The sequence below is a fragment of the Megalops cyprinoides genome, chromosome 10, assembly GCF_013368585.1.
Source record: "Megalops cyprinoides isolate fMegCyp1 chromosome 10, fMegCyp1.pri, whole genome shotgun sequence".
NCBI classification, from domain to species: Eukaryota; Metazoa; Chordata; class Actinopteri; order Elopiformes; family Megalopidae; genus Megalops; species Megalops cyprinoides.
Window position 1 is genome coordinate 9814632 of NC_050592.1, and position 19357 is coordinate 9833988.

The window sequence follows — 19357 nt, forward strand, 5'->3', positions numbered from 1 at the left end:
GAGATATTGGGGAGACTAAGAACAGAGGAGAAAAAAAGTTTTTTAGACTAATAGAATACAGAAATATCACATAATAAGCCCAGCAAGGAACAGCATGGCACAGCAGGAGGAAAGTACAGAAAAAAACAGGAAAAAGAAGGAAAAAAGAGCAGAAATATGAAACTTAAAATTACTGTAGGTCTCTGAGGCTCTCAGAATTTTTACTGGAACATTAACCCACCAAAGTAGTCCACTTACTACAATAACAAGCCAGGGAGAGTGTTAATGGCAATAAATAATTTTAATTAACTTACAGATGCAGAAATGTTATACAACAAGCCCAGCAAGGAACAGCGAGGCACAGCAGGAGGAAAGGAAAGGACGGGGAAAGGAGGAAAAAGAAGGAAAAAATATAAAGCTTAGAGTACAGTGTCAGCTGAATAAACATAAAGACAGAAAGAGAAAGAGAAAGCAAAGCAAGTATATGAGGCAAAGTGCAAGAATGTTACACAGCAAGAACAGATAAGAATAGGAGCGGTACAGCACACAGCAGCTACAGAGAAAACAGTAAACAATCAGAAGAGCAGAATGGCAGAGAGAGGCAGGATAGGGATGAGAAGAAATATTTCATTTTAGGAGCTCCATGATACTCTTTGACGCATTCCATTAAAAGAGGAGTCAATTATATTCAAAGTGATAAATCACGTTTTAGGGGCATCTGTGATGATTCGGTGATCTATGGCAGCGCTTTAAATTCTCTATTGACAATCTGTTCTCAATTCACATAAATCTAGTTTTGCAAATCTCCTGCAGCCCAGTGGCATCCCCTTATAGCTGCAGCATCCCGGTGGAGCCCCTTAAAATAAACCATGAGCTGGGAAGCTCTATGTAAGAGGCAACGTAAGCAGGAGAGGACAGATTTAGCATTACAGGCCAGGCAGAGGAGAGGCACAGCGCAGCGAAGAGGACAGCAGAGAGGAAAGCACAGTCAAGACAGGAGCAAATCCAGAAGCAAAAGTGGAAACACAGACAGAAAAGCATATGTTAATGTTCTGAAAAGGAAAATGAAGGACAACAAAAAGCAGCAGGAAAGTGAGGTTTAGAACAAGAAACGTTTAGAAGAGAGAGAGAGAGAGACTAAGATCAGAGCAGGAGCAAGAAAGGAAAGCATGCTGAGAATACAGTGAAGGGTAAGGAAAGAATGGAGAAAGAGCAGACACATAAAGCTTAGAGAACAGTGTTAGCTGAACAGATGCAAAGACAGAAATGCAGAAGCAGCAGAGTGACTGCTGTAAGAAGCAAAGTGCAAGAATGTTGTACAGCAAGAAAAGAGAAGAAAATGAGCAGTAAAGCGTACAGCTGAACCAGCTAAGAAAATATGGAAGAGTCAGGAGAGCAGGATGGTAGACAGGCAGGACAGATGAAAAGAATGTTTTATTTTGGGAGCTCCGTGATGCCCCTCATAGTTTTTATTCTAAAATCCAATTGAAATGAGCAAATATTTGATCATAATTCTGAGGATCTAATTATCTGCTGATCCACTATCGGACCTTAACACACTATTGGCTATTATCTGCTGCGAGATCACACAGACCAGGTTTAAAAACACTTTTACATCTCAGTGGCACCCCCTCAAAGACACTGTTAGCTGGGAAGCACAGTACAGAAAGCAGAATAAGCTGGAGAGGACAGGTCTAGAGCTGTAGGTATGAGCAAAAGCAGAGAACTGAAGGAAGCAAAACAAAGAAAGTCACACAACATAGTTCCCACTGTAATGGGAGTATGGTAGAGCACAGCTAGGAGATTAGTGCAGACATGCAGAAAAAAAAGTGTGCTGACAACTATACAGTGGGGTCATGTCCTCAGTTTCTGTGATATTGTTACTTTTGATTTCACTTTTATTCAGCTAACACCCTATGCAGGTAACGAGCAAAGTGGTCTAAAGATGATATACAGACAGATCAGTGACAGAAAGGAAAGTGAGAAGTTTGGAGTGCAGAAAAGCAAAGAGAAAAAGCAAATCAAACATGCACAGGAAAGCAATCTATAATGAAAATGAAAGAGTGTGATACAGAAAGAACAGCATGAAGGTTCAGACCTGAAAGATGAGACCATGTAGAGACTGACAATAGAGAAGAAAATCAAGGTTTCTAAACTAATAGAATGCAGCAATGTTATACAATAAGCCCAGCGAGGAACAGCATGGTATAGAAAGAGGAAAGGAAAGGACAGGGGAAGGAGGAAAAAGAAGAAAAAGGAGCAGAAATTCAAAGCTAAGAAAACAGTGTGAGGTGAATAAATGTAAGGATAGAAACACAGAGGCAGCAAAGCAAGCATATGGAAGCAAAGTGGATAGATAAGTAAACAATACAGTAATGAAAAAGAAATAGGGACATACAACAAGAGCAGCAGAAATCAAGGTTTGAAATACTATGAAAATGAGATATTAAAAAATTGAGAACAGAGAGGAAAATTGCCTAGACTAACAGAATCTAGCAATGTCATACAATAAGCCAACCAAGACATAACACGGCATAGCAAGCCAGAGGGAAAGTACAGGGAAAGGAGGAAAACGAGCAGAAACATAAAGCTCTGAGAGCAGTGTCAGATGAATAAAAGATAAAGATAGATAAAACACAGAAACATCAAAGCAAGCATATGAAGCAAAGTAGAAGAATGTTATGGACAGGAAAGCAGTCACTGCAATACTAAAAAGGAAATAGAGACACAACAAGAGCAGCAGAAAATGTAAGGTTAGAAATGCATTGAAAGGGGAGATATTAAAAGGCTAAGAGCAGAGGAGAAAAGTAAGTTGTCTAAACTAATAGAATGCAGCGATGTTATACAATAAGCCCAGCGAGGAACAGCATGGCACAGCAAGAGAAAAGGAGAGCACAGGCAAAGGAGGAAAAAGAAAGAAGAAACAGCAGAAATATGAAGCTTCTAAAATAGTGTCAGCTGAAAGTAAAGACAGCAGGAAAAAGAAAGAAAGAGGCAAAAATAAGAAAAAACAAGGAACAGTATGGCATAGCAGGAGGAATGGAAAATACAGGGAAAGGAGGAAAAAGAAGGAAAAAATATAAAGCTTAGAGAGTAGTGCCAGCCGAATAAATATAAAGACAGAAAGAGGAAGAGGCGGAGAGGGGCAGGATGGGGGATGAAAAATGTTATTTTAGTAGGTCTGTGATACCAATTGATCCATTTATTGTGAGAAATAACCCAAAATCAATGTGATCAATCACATTTTTGGGGGTGCCTTGTGATTTTTTTTGATTAAAGGCAACACTTTTAGTAATCTATTACCAGTCTGTTACTGGTTCCTATGTACCAAATTTTATAACACTGCTACATCCAGATGAGGCCCGCTTAAATCTGCAGCATCCCAATGGAGCCTCTAAAATAAACCATAGCTGGGAAGTACAATGTAGGAGGAAAGAGAAACACAATTGAAAGAGGAAGAGCAAAGTAGCTACAATAAGCTCGGAAAGCACAGTACAGAAGGCGCAAGAGGGAGAGGACAGTTCTAACACTACGGGCAAGAGCAAAGTAGAGAATTGAAGGAAGTGACAGGAGAATAGAGAACCACAGAGCACAGTTCCAAAATATAGATGGGAGTATGGTAGCGGAACAGGATGGGTAGGGCACAGCGAGGAGATTCAGCACCCCACTGCAGATTAGTGGTGGCTGTGGAAGCACAGCGGAGCACAGAGCATGGTGTTAAAGTCTGAAGAGAAATACATACTTTGATGCACAGGGATACAGATGGATAGATACACAAAGGAAGAGATTAGAATTAGAACGTAAAATTAGAAAAAAAGGGGATAGCAAGCAGAGTAACTAGAAAAAGGATAGGTAGTTTAGTCAGGAAGAGAGAAGGATGGAGAAGTACAGAAATGAACGAAGTAAAAAGTTAAGGGGAGTTATTTTATCGAAACAATCAGCACATATTTGGACAGGACGTGTACGTGACACAGAGAAAGTCAACAGGGAGAGATTAGTATGAGGAAGAAGAACAGAGAGAAAGGGGACAAGAGAGGTGAAGTGTTTCCATATTTGTCTCAACACATGGACCTATCAATGCCAGCCTGATATCATGTACACCCTTATCACGCCTTTCATGTGTTCAAAAACACATGAAAGTAATTAAAATAACTTACACACCCATCAATTGAAAATAATCTCCAAACTAAAAGGCGTGTGTAAATTATGATTTTAACTTTGATTCAGTTAAAAAATAGGTTAAGAAGAACAATGCTGTTGGTGTGGAGACCCTATACTGAAAGTAAGACTAAAGCTTTCTTTTACAATCAAACTAAGCAGAATACAATTCACTCATAATGCAAACACATTTTACCATGATTACCCCTGATGTTTTGCTTTATCATGGTTCTTCTGTCATACAGGAACCGGTTTGCTATTTGCTATTGCCCTTACCCGGATAACTCTCCTCATAGGCACATTAGCAAAGTGGTCCAAAGAGGGCGGACAGATCAGTGAGACAAAGGAAAGAACAGGAGAAGCTTACAGTCCATAAAAGCAAAGAAGGACAGCAGAACAGAGAGGAAAATGCAGTGAAGGTATATAAATCTAGAATCGAACATGGACAGGAAAGCGATCATGACAATACTGAAAAAGACGTGGGGAAGCAACACAAAAAGCAATTGAAATGTAAGGTCTGTTAACATTGTGGGAATGAACATAAAGGAGAGGAGAAAGAAAAGAATAGAAAGGATGTTTGTGGAGCAAATAAGATGCAGTAATATTTTACAATAACCCCAGCAAAAACAGCATGACATGTCAGAGGCAAAGAAGCTATAGGGAAAGGAGGAAAAAAGAGAAAAAAAAAACAGCAGAAATGTAAAGCTTAGACAGTGTCATTCAAACAAGTGGAGTGATAGAAATACAAACATGCAACTGTATTAAACAAAGTGCAAGAATGTTATACAGTAGGAACAGTGAAACGATAAGTGTTAAAGCAGACATAAAAGAGACATGGACAGAGATAGACATGGAAGTGCAATAGAGGGGCTATCAGAAACAGGTCACAGAACAGAGATATAGAGGAAAGGAAAGTTAGGTTATTTGGAGAGGAACATTTTTTTTTATTCAAAACATTAAAAATGCTCATTGCAGGCAAGAGATAAATATAATGCTAGATGCACACCCTCTGTGGCTATCTGTTGTCCACCTCTGTGTTGGTCTGTATGCCCTCTATGTGTCTATTTAACATCAAATGGATAGTCGTCTCTCCCTTTACCAATTCAAAACAAAAGGCAACTCTGCATTTTTGTTCAGTCATGCTGTCATAAATGAATATTATGGCACCAAATTCAATATGGATTTATGAGAGCTGCCCAATGACATCAGCTGCATATGACCGATTTAATTTCTTTTCCAGCACACTAATAATCTCCATGCAAGAGCTAGCCAAACATCATATTCTCTTGGGTGTTGTTGTTTTCCCCTGAGCATGAATCCTGACTAATTCAAATCCCACTCACTTAAAAATGCCCAAATTAGACAGACAGACTGTTCTTCCAAGCACAGGTAGGTTGCATGACAAAAAACTGAAGCCATGAGAGAGGAACTAGCAGGGATAGGTTATAGAGAATTCATCAGAAGAGCTTAAAGATTTCAGCATACAATTACAGAAATGAAGGAAGCAAAACAGAATATGGAAATACAAAGAGACAAGGGTGAAGAGACCAAGAGAGAAATAAGAGATTTTATTGACAGGGTAGTAGACAAAGATCATAAAGAATAGCATACATAGATAGGGTGATAGGCAACCATAGAAATTTAAAAAGGTATGGAGTGAAAGGAGGAAAAAGGTAGAAGACAAGTTGAGCAGCGTTACCACAAGTTCAAAATGCAAAAGCCAGAGAAATAGAATGACAGAGCAACATATAGATGGGTTAGGAGTAGGAAATTGGTGAAAAACTACATATTAGATCAAGCTTAACAATACATATAGAATAGAACTATAATGTGCAGCAAATTGATTTTTTTCCATTAGTTTTTTTTGTATTTGGGTAAAAATGATTGGCTCTCTGGATTGAAAATTAAATGCGTAAAAAAAACTGAATCAGAGGTAGATTGTTAAACAGTGGAACAAGGTTGAAAAGCGAAATCACACCTTTTTCACAGAAGCATTTCTAAGAGTTACTGCGTATTTATGCGGTGAATGCCATTGCTGTCTCTCACACATTTGTGCTTTTGTTAATTATGCAGTGATAACATACTCTCCCATACACGTACATATACACACATACCCTCAAACACTGTACACTAAATTTTCAGAATGGACTGCAATCACATCAACAGCAGGTTCCCGCACACCATAGAACATTATTGCACACTGTAATTACACACTGTTAACTCTAGGATACAGTCATACATCTATAAAATCATAGAAAAATAATTTTATAGCTGTATTATGTTTATTGTGCCACTGAGGTATGGTACTGCAACTCGATCAAGATTCTCTACATTATTCTGCATTTCCCTATATGTTTTGCATGATGTCTGGGACCAATATGTCAGCTATGACATCATCAACCAGATAACCAGATGATGCAACTAAGACAAATATTTTGAACCTTTAGCTTTTCTTACATATGAATTTCCCATTTGCCGTACACATTTTGGAGCAGCACAATCAACACCGATTTTATCTATAAAAAATAAAATCAAATAAATGCATTTAAATTAAATCACCCTTTGTGACAGTTTTCAGCTTAAATAAATATTCAATAATTCCTACAATATTTACAGCTGATATCAAAAGTCTTTTGAGGGGCAGCATTTGAAACAGGGAGTGATATGTTTCCTGGTCTTGGTGTCAAACCTGTCCTGTGATGTCATGGTATCACCATTTCCCCATCAGAGAGTGAAGTCAGAGAAGCTTCCCTCATGACTCAGTAGGGCGTGAAGCGGTTGTATCCTCCTCTGTACAGACTTGCCTGTGGTCACAGAATATAAAAATGTCACCCAATAACTGTGTTGATTTCCTAAAGCAAGGTGAAATTTATCATGTTTTTAAATAGATGATTACATGTAACTGACACATTGATAAATCAAACCCTTTAAAATTAGGCTATTTTTCCATTTCCTTCTCAAGTTTAAAAGGACAGAATATGATTTTAGAATACACCCCAAGATCTCTGTGCCAGAACTATAGTCGTGTGTACGGAATGCTAAATTTTCTATAAACCTAAAACATTTGAAAGTAAAGTTTGCTTTAGTTTGGCCAAGAATGTAATTCCCTTTTACACAGATCTTTTTTTCTTATCATTAAATACACTGTAGTTGTATCATGACATTATCTCAGTAGAATTACTAGACAAAGAGAGACAGGAGTTCAGAAGTCATGGGGTCAATAAGGTCACTCGTATCTCACCATCGTTCCAACTCCATAAGTAGCAGTCGGTCCCACTGAATGATGGTAAGGGTCTGCAGCAGTGGCGTACACCCTGCCATATCTGCAAAAAAAGTTAAGTTACTGTGTGATAACGGTGCTGCACTATGTAGCCACCGTTGCCTCCAGCTATGGTGCAAGACATGTGACATTTCCTGCTACATTATATTATTGTCATTTAGCAGATGGTCTTATCTAGAGCGAATCACATACATGTAGGTTACAATTTTTATCCATTTACATAGCTGGATATTTACTGAGGAATTTGTGGGTTAAGTACCTTTCCAAAGGGTGCAATAGCAGTACCCAAGTGGGGAATCGAACCAGTAACCTTTCAGTTATGAGCCCTGCTTCTTACCACTGTGCCACACTGCTGTTATTTGAAGATATATGTCCCATCACATGGCCCATATCCCATTCCAGGTTATTCCCTGCTTACCCGTCGCTGTACGCCGCTGTAGCAGCTGAAGCCGACTGAGCCACTCGGTATGCTGCTGGATATCCTCCCTGCAGAAAGAGAAAAGGGGGTCAGTCTCAATACAGAGCCTGCACATCACAGCGCTTCCACGTCACATAAAGACAGAGGCATAGGGTTTGACACTCATCTGAGCACACAAATACACAGATCAGTTTGCTGTCTTTTAATGACTGAAATAAGAGGTTGGCTAAAGAGTTGCACCAGAGGGCAATTATGTGTTCTTAATACAATGACAGAGTAAATAATTGAACTTACATATACCTCTGCTCCATATAAACCATCTTGATAGACGACACTAAAAACATGAAGAGACTTGGTTAGTAACACTATGGAACTAGAATTCTGGAAAATAAATGACATGAAGTTAATAAAATAGCTGAAAGGGTATTTGTGCAGAACAATGTTTACCCAGGGTAGGCGGGGACAGCTGTGGGCGTGGCTGCTGCGGCTGAGCGAATGGTGTTGTAGACAGCTCGGCCACGCCCCCGGAGAGCAGAGCCCCTGTAAGCTAAGGTGGGTGTGGCAACAGGGTAGGGAAAACTGGCAACTGAAATGAAGAAAGAGAGAGAGGCAGGTGTTCAAGCTGGAATTGACACAAAAGGGACAGCAGTATGATTATGGGACTGGAGTCTTGTGCCATTTTCTGAAGTTATCATACCATGACTAAATACACAACTGAATGTATGGGTTCCACAAAACAGGTGGAATTATTAGCAATGTAACTTGTCCTGTAAAAGGACATTGAGATAGATAAACTCACCTGTGTACAGTTCAGGTGCATACATTGCTCCCATTACTGGATTAATCTTCCATCCAGCCGCTACAGAGTGAGAGAGCAAGCTGCAATCAATACACAACGGCTGGAAAAAAAGACCCTATTATAGGGCCCTGAGGTACCCATAACACAGAGACAGAAGTGGATTCTCACCATTTACAAGGGGAGTCTGTGGCTTCTTAGTGACTACCCTCGCTGTGGCGTTGTTCACCTGCGGAGATTCATAGGGATGAGTGCATCGTAAACTGAGCCTCATCTTTAGATAGGAGGCACGGCGACAGACAACAGAACATTTCAGATACGTTTAGCCATAATTTGCTCACCTCTATCTTCCTCCCCTCCACAATTGTCCCATTCAGCTTCTCTCTGGCTCTGTCTGCCTCCATAGCACTCTCAAAAGTCACAAAGCCAAAACCCTGAGACAAAAGTGAAAATGGAAAAATGAAACCTAAGATGAACTGGAGGAATTGCAGAGAATGGCCATTTTATTTGATTTATTTCATAAAGGGTGTGGGTAAATTATGGAATTATTCACCTTTGATCCTCTTTCATTGAAGATAATTTCCACATCCAGAATCTTGCCAAATTGCTGAAAAACATGAGATGTCATCATCATAATGATATTGGTATGGGAATTTTTTGGATAGTAACTGTCACTTTCTTTGATCACATTCAATTAATTCAATTTCATGCATTGCATTTTCAAGTTTAATAAATAAATGTCAGTGGACTTAATTATCCATTTTGCTCATTTTCAGGTAATCTTAAGTTCCTCTCTTACCCCGAACATCTGCCGGAGGTCGGGGTCCCGGAACCTGAATGGGATGTTGGAAACGTGGAGTCTCTTTGGCTGAGCCTTGCCCGACCCTTCCTCCTCCCCGCCACTCCCTGCCCCACCTCCTGACGACACAGACACGCTGAGAGACTGTGGGTCAGAGGTCACAGGGGCCAGTGAGTCGTCCTGAGAGTGAGGTGATGAAGGGAGCACAGGCGGAGAACAGATCGAGAGGAAATGGGAGATGGAAGGAAGAGGAGAGAAAAGGAAGGGGGGGGGGTTGAAGTACAGAGGGGGGGAAAAAGCAATAGGATAAGACAAGCAGAGATTTGGAAAGTAGAGGAGTAAAGAAGGAAAGATAAAGGGATGTAGACAGAGAGAGAGATAGAAAAAAATGTTACAGCGGGAAATAAGAAAACAGAAGTTAATATGTGAACTTGATATTTGTGTCTGTGCTTCTGTATTTGCAATAGTATTTAAATCTTAAGTGTATGTAAGAAAAATTATTTGGGTGTTTAACTTTACATTTTGTAAATATTTTATGTCTATGAACATCTATTTATACTTTGTTGGGAAGTATCAGTTGTATCACTTATTAATTCAACATCACATATCATTAGGAAACAGCTTTCCAGTTGCTTTAGATCAAGTGACAAGATTCAAGTATACACGAGCATTCTCCATCCAGTGGTCCTTCTCAAGCAAAAGTGAGGAGGCGTGAACGATTTGTCATTTTAGTGAGGCGTCTACATACATGCCCGTTAGAGAGGAATATACGTTTTTATATTGCCAAAGAATTCTATTGACAGTAACAACAGTGTCAATGGAACTAAATAATATACTTTGACTTAGCACAACTTGAAAGCATTGAAACAAATATAAAATGAAAGCCACAGTCCAACCCAAATCTGTAGTGGAAGAACTGCAGTCCAGTGCAATGGTGTAAATAGTAAAATATGCATGAGAAAATTCAATTTTCAAAAACACTTGACAATTTAGACTACATCAAAGTATTGTCTATAATGTCAATAAAAATGCCCTCATGCAAAACAAAACAAAAAAAGTAATGTGCGACAAGGCCAAGACATCCACTATCCCACAATGCACCACGATGCCACAGTGTGTGTGTGTCAACCGATCTTCTCAAACGCAACAAAACTGTTATGATCTTCAAAAACCAAAAGATTAAATGAATCCAAACAAAAATGGAGTGTAAAAATGAGAAAAAAACGAGTATGAGCACGAGCAGAAGAGAGAAGAGAGAGAAGGAAAAAATAAGTGAAAAGAGTGAAAAAATATTAAAAATTTCAAAAAAGTGATCGAATTAAGGCAGGCAAGAGAGAGAGAGAGAGAGAAAGAACAAGAGAGAGAGATAGAGAGAGAGAAAGAATAATGCAAAATATAGATCCCTTATGCAGAGAATAAATTCACAGAAAGTAGCGATAGATAGGTATAGAGAGACAGAGATTGCAAAATGCCTGCAGATAAGCAAAAAGGAAAAATAAAACAAAAAGAAAAAGGAAGTGATAGGCCACACAGGCAGGAAGTTGCGCAAAAAGCTTGGGTGGGGAAGGGTGGGGTGAAAGGTGAAAGTTCTAAAATGTCAGTCTGGGGACACGGTGCTGCTTTACTGCCATGGGTTAAAGATCATTACCCAAGATTCCGAGGGGGGGATTTATTAATAGGAGGGCAGAGACAGAGGGAAAGATGGACGCAAAAATAGCTTCACACACATACGCCATTGCAACACTGGCTTGCCATAACTAGCTGCAGTGGCTAGGACAGCACATCTCATGACCACATACTCCCATTCTCGCATACAAAACACAGACAAGGGCAAAGGAAGAGACACTGGGGGAGGGTCGGGAGAGGGGGAAAAGGGGGTTGAGTTGGGGGGTGATGGTGTCATGTCACGATGCAAAATTGTTTTCTGAACCTGAGCGATATTTCGGAGGGGGAGGGGTCATCTGGTCTGCCTCCCCCCAAATCCCCCCCCTTCATGGCGGCGTCTCAATTTCCGAATATCAGGACCTTGTAACACAGGGAGCTCTAGCAATGGAATATATAAATGTGGCCATAAAATACCTTCAGCATAGAAAAGAGTATTGAATATTTAAAGATAATATACCAGTAGAAGATTGACTTCGGGGTCTTTGTGTGACAACCTATGTCAAGCATGTTGTTTTATAGAGCTGGCCAAGTTGTGTCCTTAAACTAAACTGAGCTGTGGTAACCTGTGAAATGGTAACATTACACTAGCACCTTCGTGAGAGGCTGTGTCATTATAGGCATCATTGTAAAAATTCACATCTACAGATCAAGTTGAGAATTAAAAACATCTCCCAAATGTTAATAAAACATGTTTTATGCAAATGATCCAGCCTGGACCCCATTTGATCCCACACACACCATGTTTATTTCCTCTCCAATCTTCTCTATCTTTCTCTAAATTCCCCCGACTCCCCCACTGTGCTGAAACATGACCTAAGCAGATATCTGTTGACAACTTTGGGATTACCTGTTCTATTTCAAGAGGGAGGGAGTGAGAGGGAGTGAGGGGATATCTAAAAAACAAACTCCCCCTCTCTTCTGCTGGGTGCCAAATAGATTGCCTTACAAGGACAGAGTGGTGGAGGTGGCAGTCTAAATATAGAATTGCAGGAGTACTTCAGAACAGGGACATGCTGTTATCTGCCATTTCAACATCTAACACAACAGAAACATCTACCACCTCTTTCACCTTATTAAATGAATACTGTTTTTTTTTTCCAAAGTTGTAGAAAAGTGGTGAAATAATTCAGTCTGATATGATGACAACCATGTTTTCTTCATTTCTTTTTTTTTGTTTTTGTTATTTTATCTATTATTTTTATTACTGAATCATTTTATTTTCTCAATGGATGAAAAGTATGGACGATTATCTTAATGTTATATCCGATAAAGAGACAGTAATTAAAAGTACATGTTGTCATTGCACTATCCAAATGACAGTGAAAAATGATATCCCGTATTATTATCCTAGAGGCATCCTTCCTTGCACTCATTATGCAATTTTCTGTTACTGCACTAGTGTATCACTTTATCCATACAAACTCTCATCCTGCAAACCCCAGGCAGTCAGAGGGCCGTTGATTCTTACCGTGCTACTTGCTGCTAAACTTTCCGCCCCCTCATGTTGGGAGCTCTGATAGACCCTCAGCTGGTGATGGTCTTGATAGTCTGCACCGGGGTGGGCGGGACTGAAGTCTAGAGGTGGCAGTCGGCCAGCAGGTGTGGGTGGGGCTTGTCCCGGTGGAGGGTAGGATGGAGGCGGGGCATACACCTGTGGGAGGGCCGGATCACCACTGCCTGGCCCCGCCTCCTGAGCTGGGGCACCCTATGAGGAGATGGAGAGGGAAAAAATGAACACAAAGAGAAATACTAATACCTATATGATCAATCTATGAAATTTACAAATGGCAGATCCTCAGTGTTCAGATCTTCATAACCCATCACTGTTGGGCATAGCATTTACTAAAGGCTGTGAGAAGATTTAACTCTTAACTACTGTGAAAATCCTCACTTCAGATGTAAAAATGGAAATACGCTTTAGTAATGTCTTGTAACTAAATTAAGGATTTATATGTACATTGAATGTATAATATTTCAAGGCAGAGAATGCCAATATTTCCTTTGGAAAACAAATGAATGAATAACCCTTACAAATGAAATATATTTTAATATACTGAGAAATATCTTATTAAGCCCAATAATATATTTTAAACGGACTTAAATATAATTATGCAAAGCAAAAATATACTGCAATATACCAAAATGGCAATAATTTACATATTTTCAATATATTCATTCAACTAAGAATAAATTCTCTGAAAACTATTGTCAGTATATTATTTACTGTAAGGGGAAAGAAACATTTTCTATCAGTTTTTAAGAATGGGTATTAACACTAGTAATATAACACTACTTCTATAACAATGTAATTCGTGTTTTTAATGAACTGTCCAGTATCATTTTATACATTTTTTTTACCAAGCATTCATAGAAAATAATTAAAATCCCTTTTAAAACAAGTGTAATAGACAGCAAAGAAAAACCTAAAATTTAAAATTTTGAATTTTAAATTAATTTTCATTGTTTTCAAAAGGAATGTATCATTCAGCCATCTGAATCCAGCTTCCACTAAGTGAATGAATAGTACAATGTTTTGTGAGCCCAACATACGAAATGCAAAGATATTTTTATACATGTTAACATTATCACACATCCTCACCTTTTTTTAAGCTAAGGAATGTCCAGGTACAATTATGTTATTTAAAAATGTCAAAAATAAAAAATAAAATACCTATGGCAAAATGCAGAATGAAAACAGAATGCCACACACATATACATATACACACAAATAAAAAATAGTTCACTCAATAAATGAATGGATGAATTGTCTTACCCCCTTACAGAATTCCAAACTTTGTGATTCACAGACGAACAACTGCCTCATATTTACTGACACACATCCACCCGCCCACAACACCATAAGTTCTCTGCATCAGCCAATCAAAACATGCGGTGGGTAGGACCAAGTGGGGGTGCTATGGCAGCTGTGTTCATTTGTTCATGTCAATCATTGTGCTTCGCAACCCCCCACCAAAAATTCTCAGGAAACATAGCTACAATAAATAAACATTCTATTAAATATAAATATGTGTCAAAAATGCCACATATTTAATGTGTACTTTTATATATATTTTGGACAAGGTACGTTATGCTTTCCAAAATACTCAAACCAGATTACCCCCTTGTTTATGGTTTATTTACTATTTTAAAATATCTGTGGGTTATTTTCTCTGCAAATGCATGTAGCATTGGTTGTAAGAATGGGTATGAATATCATCAAATAGAGTAGTTGTTGTCAGGGGTCAGAGGATAATTTTCCTTTTTTTCCAATTGGTTATTTTCTGTTTGTTTTTTTTAATCCCCTTGGTAAAGCAGTCTGCTGCAATTTGAATTGTAAAAATGCACTATAGGTAAGAAACTTAATTTAAAATACTTTACTAGTTGTAGCAGATGCAGTGGAAGCAGTATTACAGTAAATTATTCCTACAGTGTGATTGATTACATCACAAAATGATCTTACAGGAAATGTTGATCACTGCCAATGTTATTGGCCAGATCCAGAGAATTTGGCTTGAACTACTGTACAGGACATTTTTCTGAATGAAAAAGATATAGGCAGCATGATTAGCTCTCCCTCTGATTATTACTCCTTCTCTTACCCTTACCCTCTTAACCTCTCAGCTGTCACACTGTCAGTGACTGTGAAGCAGAATAAATTTAGCAGTAAACCGATACAGAGGGAGAGGTGTAAGTAAAAACAGTTACAGGATACTTTCAGACAATGCCTGCCAACTAAATCTCAACAAATACAATTGTGGAAGTATTAGTCACATAACTGTAATAAACTCCACTGATGTAATATCCTTCTGGTGTCTCCCTCAGTTATTTTAATATCTAGCTATCACCTCCACCTCACAACAGGCTGTGGTAGGCAGCTAAACATAGATTTATAATCTTATAACTGTGAAAAGAATATTTATATTCCATCCTTATTCTTGGAATCTTGCTTGACACTCTGGAACATCTTTTTAAATTTTGTCTTTCAGTATTGCCACTTTCCTTCACTATTTCTAGGTTATTACTAACATTCCTGTAACCATTCTGGAGAGATTAGTTCTCAGTTTTTCTCAAAGTATTTTTCCCTTGCCAAGAAATGATGTTTCTGAATGAGCTAAAAAAAAACTGGACATAATTAGAAAAGGAGTTATGCATAGGAACTGCTCAGGCCTAAAGAAAGTTGACAATCTGTTTTTGAATATAAATTCATTAATGCATAATGATCAGAAACATTATTCCCGGTAAATACAGATTTAAAAGCAGGGAGAGGAGCCTGGTGGAAATGACTAATAGGATAAAAGTTGACTGGAGCTGTCCAAATGATCCATACATTAAAATGATATGTTTTAATATTTTAATGTCATATCATTTTAATATATTCAGACATAAATCGGATTTTCTGAGTGCTGAGGACCTTTTATTTTGTTTAATGGCGCTGAGATCTTTATTTTGTTTAATGTTGATTTTTGGTCACTTTAAATGGCTGCAGTAGCTGGAGTAGGTACAACTGCGGTGTGCATTTACATGAAAGAGGGCTGTCATTTTGTAAAACATTGAGAAACTGGGGCCTGCAGTACATCAACTTACAGCTAAAACTGCTATATCGTCCTGACTGCCTCTCTGACCTTGGCGGATTCACGCCATACATGGAGAGGGACAGAGAGAGGGAGATAATAGAATCTATTTGATACCAGCCACCTCTCCGCCTCCCTCTTGTCTGTGTAGTACGCAGAGTGCTATCCAGTAGCCCGTATATTTATCAGCCTCCAATCCCCCCCTTTCCGCCTCGCTCCCCTTTTTTTTTTTTAAACTGCCATTTGTTAGCACCGTCCTTCCCCCATTTCAGCTGTCACTGTTTCAGGTCAAAGGTCAGTGGCCTAATGCCAGGTGCCTGCTGAGACAGCTGGAGCCCCATTTACACTATGATGACAGGAGCTGCAGATGTGGCCGTAAAGTAAGGCTCACGTCGCCTAGGACGTTGTGAAAGGCACACAGACATACTGCATCGCATGAACCATCGTGCATATCTGCCCAATCTATCCATGCACTTTCTGCAAGCATGAGGCCTCACAATGAATGCCTGTTCATTATTTACCTGCATCCAATTTATCTGTTTACAGGCTGGCGTAGTTTAGACTGGGTTAAGGCCCTGGTCATATAAGTGGTCTCAAAGAAAAATCTGGATTTAAATCATATCATGCTTGTGTAAGTATGTAATGGAATTGAAATGACTTCTCTTCCCTCCTCTCATCTCCTATAACTCTGTGACCATCTAATTCCCAAGTAATTGGGAGAGTATCTATGTTACAACCACTATCTCCCCATTCCATAAGATAGAGTCCAGTTCCTGTCTGAGTGTTAATCTGCTCTGTAAGGAGTCAGCTAAAAATACACTGGGGGCGATACAAAGAGAAACTACAGAGACACATAATATCCACTGTGACATTTAGTCACTGAGTGTCACGATAGTAATTCGCTCACAAAAAAACTTGTTTATCTTATTGGGCAATGCAGACTAAATGTGTCTCGCATTATTTCCTCACAGTAGAGTGTTTTTGCATCACCTCAGTTTTATTTACTAAAAATACAACTACCTTTTTTCCTTATTTTGACATCGTCATCATTTTTTGCTGTACCTAAATCACATTTGGACAACTTTAAAAAAGTTACTTAATGGGGTTGTGTTGTCATAACCATGTGTCATTTTGTACGTCAACAAACACAAACAGACACACACACACACATATACACAGGCATACTGCACACACGAAAACATTTCATTTAGTTTTGCAGGGATTTGCCTAATGAATTCAGCTGGGAGCCAAACTTGTTTTTAAATATTGAGCTCTAAATTGCTTCCAGGAAACCTACACAATTTTGTAATACATAATGAGCTCATCTTCATATCTTGGCTACACTGACAGTACACCAACATATGAGTCATGGTGACAGTGAATCAGCACATTAGTTAACAGTGCCCTTGTTTCTTTGAATGTAATACATCATGTACACAGAATGAAATAAGTAAACACATTATTCCCAGAAACAGTGGGATGGACACAAGAAATGAAGAACTGGAAAATTTGGAGGAAGAGAAAGACAGAGAGGGAGAACCTGATTCAGAGAAAGGACAGTTGAGTTGCGATGTGAGTACTGTAGCATGTACTGAAAAAGAGACAGAGCGAGAGTATTACCTGAACGATGCCGGGGTAGCAGGAAGCAGTTTGAGGGTACACAGGCAGTCCGTAGGGCTGCAGTATCACAGTAGGAGAAGAGAGCATGGTGCATAGCCAGAGAGACAGGAACAGAAAGGGGCCAACAGGAGACAGGGACAAGGCGAAAGAAAAATGCCGACAGAGAATTCAGGAGCAAAATGTGGAGAGGGGAATCCAAAAGGGAAAAAAATAAAAATAAATAAATATGAGAAACAAAACAAAAATAACTGAAAAGCAAAGAGGAAAGTTGTATCCGGAGGGAATAAGTGGGTCCAAAAATATTCTAAAGAGCAAAAGAAAATTAGGAATGAATGAACACCTTCCCACCTTTTTAGAGAGAAGGGCAAAAAAACAATGTCAGGAAAGACAGAGATTAAGAGAGCTTGAGTAGAGATATGGACAGACTGCCTTGGTAGTAGTCAATGATATGGACAGTCTGAGAGGGAGAGAGAACTTCTCTGTCTGTCTGTCTGTCAGTTAGAGAGTCTGATAGACAGAAACAAATGTAAAGAGTCCAGTTTCAGTGTTTTATAAATAGTTCTCCTGCTCTCTCCCTCTTGCTGTACCCCTCCCATTTACTGATTTGTTTCCCCCCATTCTTTTCAGGCATATACACTCTCACAACAGAGAATGGGAGTAAAATGTCCAGTCACTCAGGCTATCTCTCTTAAACCATGAAATATCCCACTTGATATGGCACGGTCTGATTGGCACATTTGCTGTGCATAAATCATTCTGTCTCTTACACCCAGAGAGAGGGGCGTTATCTCGACTTACTGTGGCAGCTGTGAGTTAATTGCTGAGTCACACATACATAGAAAAAACACAGACTTATGATGTAAATTCACAAACAGACAAGCACAGCTGCCTTCTCTTTTACACGCTTATAGATTAACATTTTATTTAAGAAAAGAGTTGACACTAAACTGTAATACAGTGCACACTCCATCTAATGTTCCATCCATCACTCAAAAAGCACAGACATGCTTTGCACATGTAGATAACTGTATAAGATGGTGAAGTTTTCAAAGCTATCACAATCACATTCACAATTTCACAATCAAAACATTTAAAGCAACTCTTGTTTGTTATTCCCCTGAAAAACTTGTAATAATTTAAAAGGGTACTTCACTATGCAGGATGACCCCAAAACAACCAGAATATCTGCAGAAAATATGCACCCGGTTGTTGCTAGACTGAAGTGGAACAAATCAGATGGTTGTAAATTTGTTTAAAAGCCTCAATTCGCCAGCCATGAAATCATCCAGTGGCATTTCAATTACTAAAAGTGTTGTTTTAACTTTTCACCAGAAGAGGGAGACAGGGAGGCAACATGTCTGAACACAGTTAAGGAAATGTTAGGCAATGCCCGACACAAGAAAACAAGAAGTACATTTACGTGATTCGTCCTCGTTCTTTTTCTCCCGGTCATATACTAACACAATGTGTGTCCATTCACACATAACACTAATACAATACTTTTCTAAATAAAATGTTACAAACACTTTCTACATTCTGTGACAAGAGGCTGTACGGACCTCAAAGCACTACAGCAGTAAACCTGCTCTACAGCAAATAAATATTTTTACCTATATTGTATATGTATTGTCACTAATTTGCAATACAAACAAATGCAAATGCATCTTTGATGATTACGCCTGTAGCTTGTTCTAGTAGCTAGTGATATATATATATATATATACTGTATATATATATATATATATATATATATATATATATATATATATATATATATATATTTTTTTTTTTTTTTTTTTTTTTTTTTTTTTTAAACCAGGCCCCTGGTTCAATAGTTATGGCCTGCAGAATTCCCGTATGAATATGTCATACAGCAATTGTAATTGCCATGTGAAGATTTGGTATGGGATCAAATTCTCACAATCATTCCAGTGACTCTAAAAACGTTTGCGTTTTTAGTCAATAAAGTTTTGACTCATGAAGTATTTACAAACTACATATATGGAGAGTCTTCCTTCCTCGTTGAGCGTCCAAACACGAGATTGCAAAGTTTTTGCAAAGTCTCACGGGT

The 19357-nt window shown here is 38.7% G+C and overlaps 1 protein-coding gene across 2 annotated transcripts; it reads right to left on the bottom strand.

Moving 5' to 3' along the window:
* Positions 1-5774: 5774 nt before the first annotated feature.
* Positions 5775-17774, bottom strand: rbfox1l (RNA binding fox-1 homolog 1, like). Of its 2 annotated transcripts, none has more exons than XM_036538241.1 (12): positions 17287-17774; positions 12564-12800; positions 9431-9610; positions 9185-9238; positions 8973-9065; positions 8803-8860; positions 8635-8694; positions 8283-8421; positions 8136-8169; positions 7836-7903; positions 7379-7460; positions 5775-6941 (listed from the first exon to the last, which is right to left on the bottom strand). In XM_036538241.1, exons 1-12 carry the CDS (start codon positions 17371-17373, stop codon positions 6897-6899), a joined length of 1137 nt encoding a protein of 378 aa, XP_036394134.1. In that variant the 5' UTR covers positions 17374-17774; the 3' UTR covers positions 5775-6896. The 2 variants fall into 2 exon arrangements, with proteins under 2 accessions (XP_036394134.1, XP_036394133.1); XM_036538240.1 differs by having other exon boundaries at positions 8130-8169.
* Between the last annotated feature and the right edge of the window lie 1583 nt (positions 17775-19357).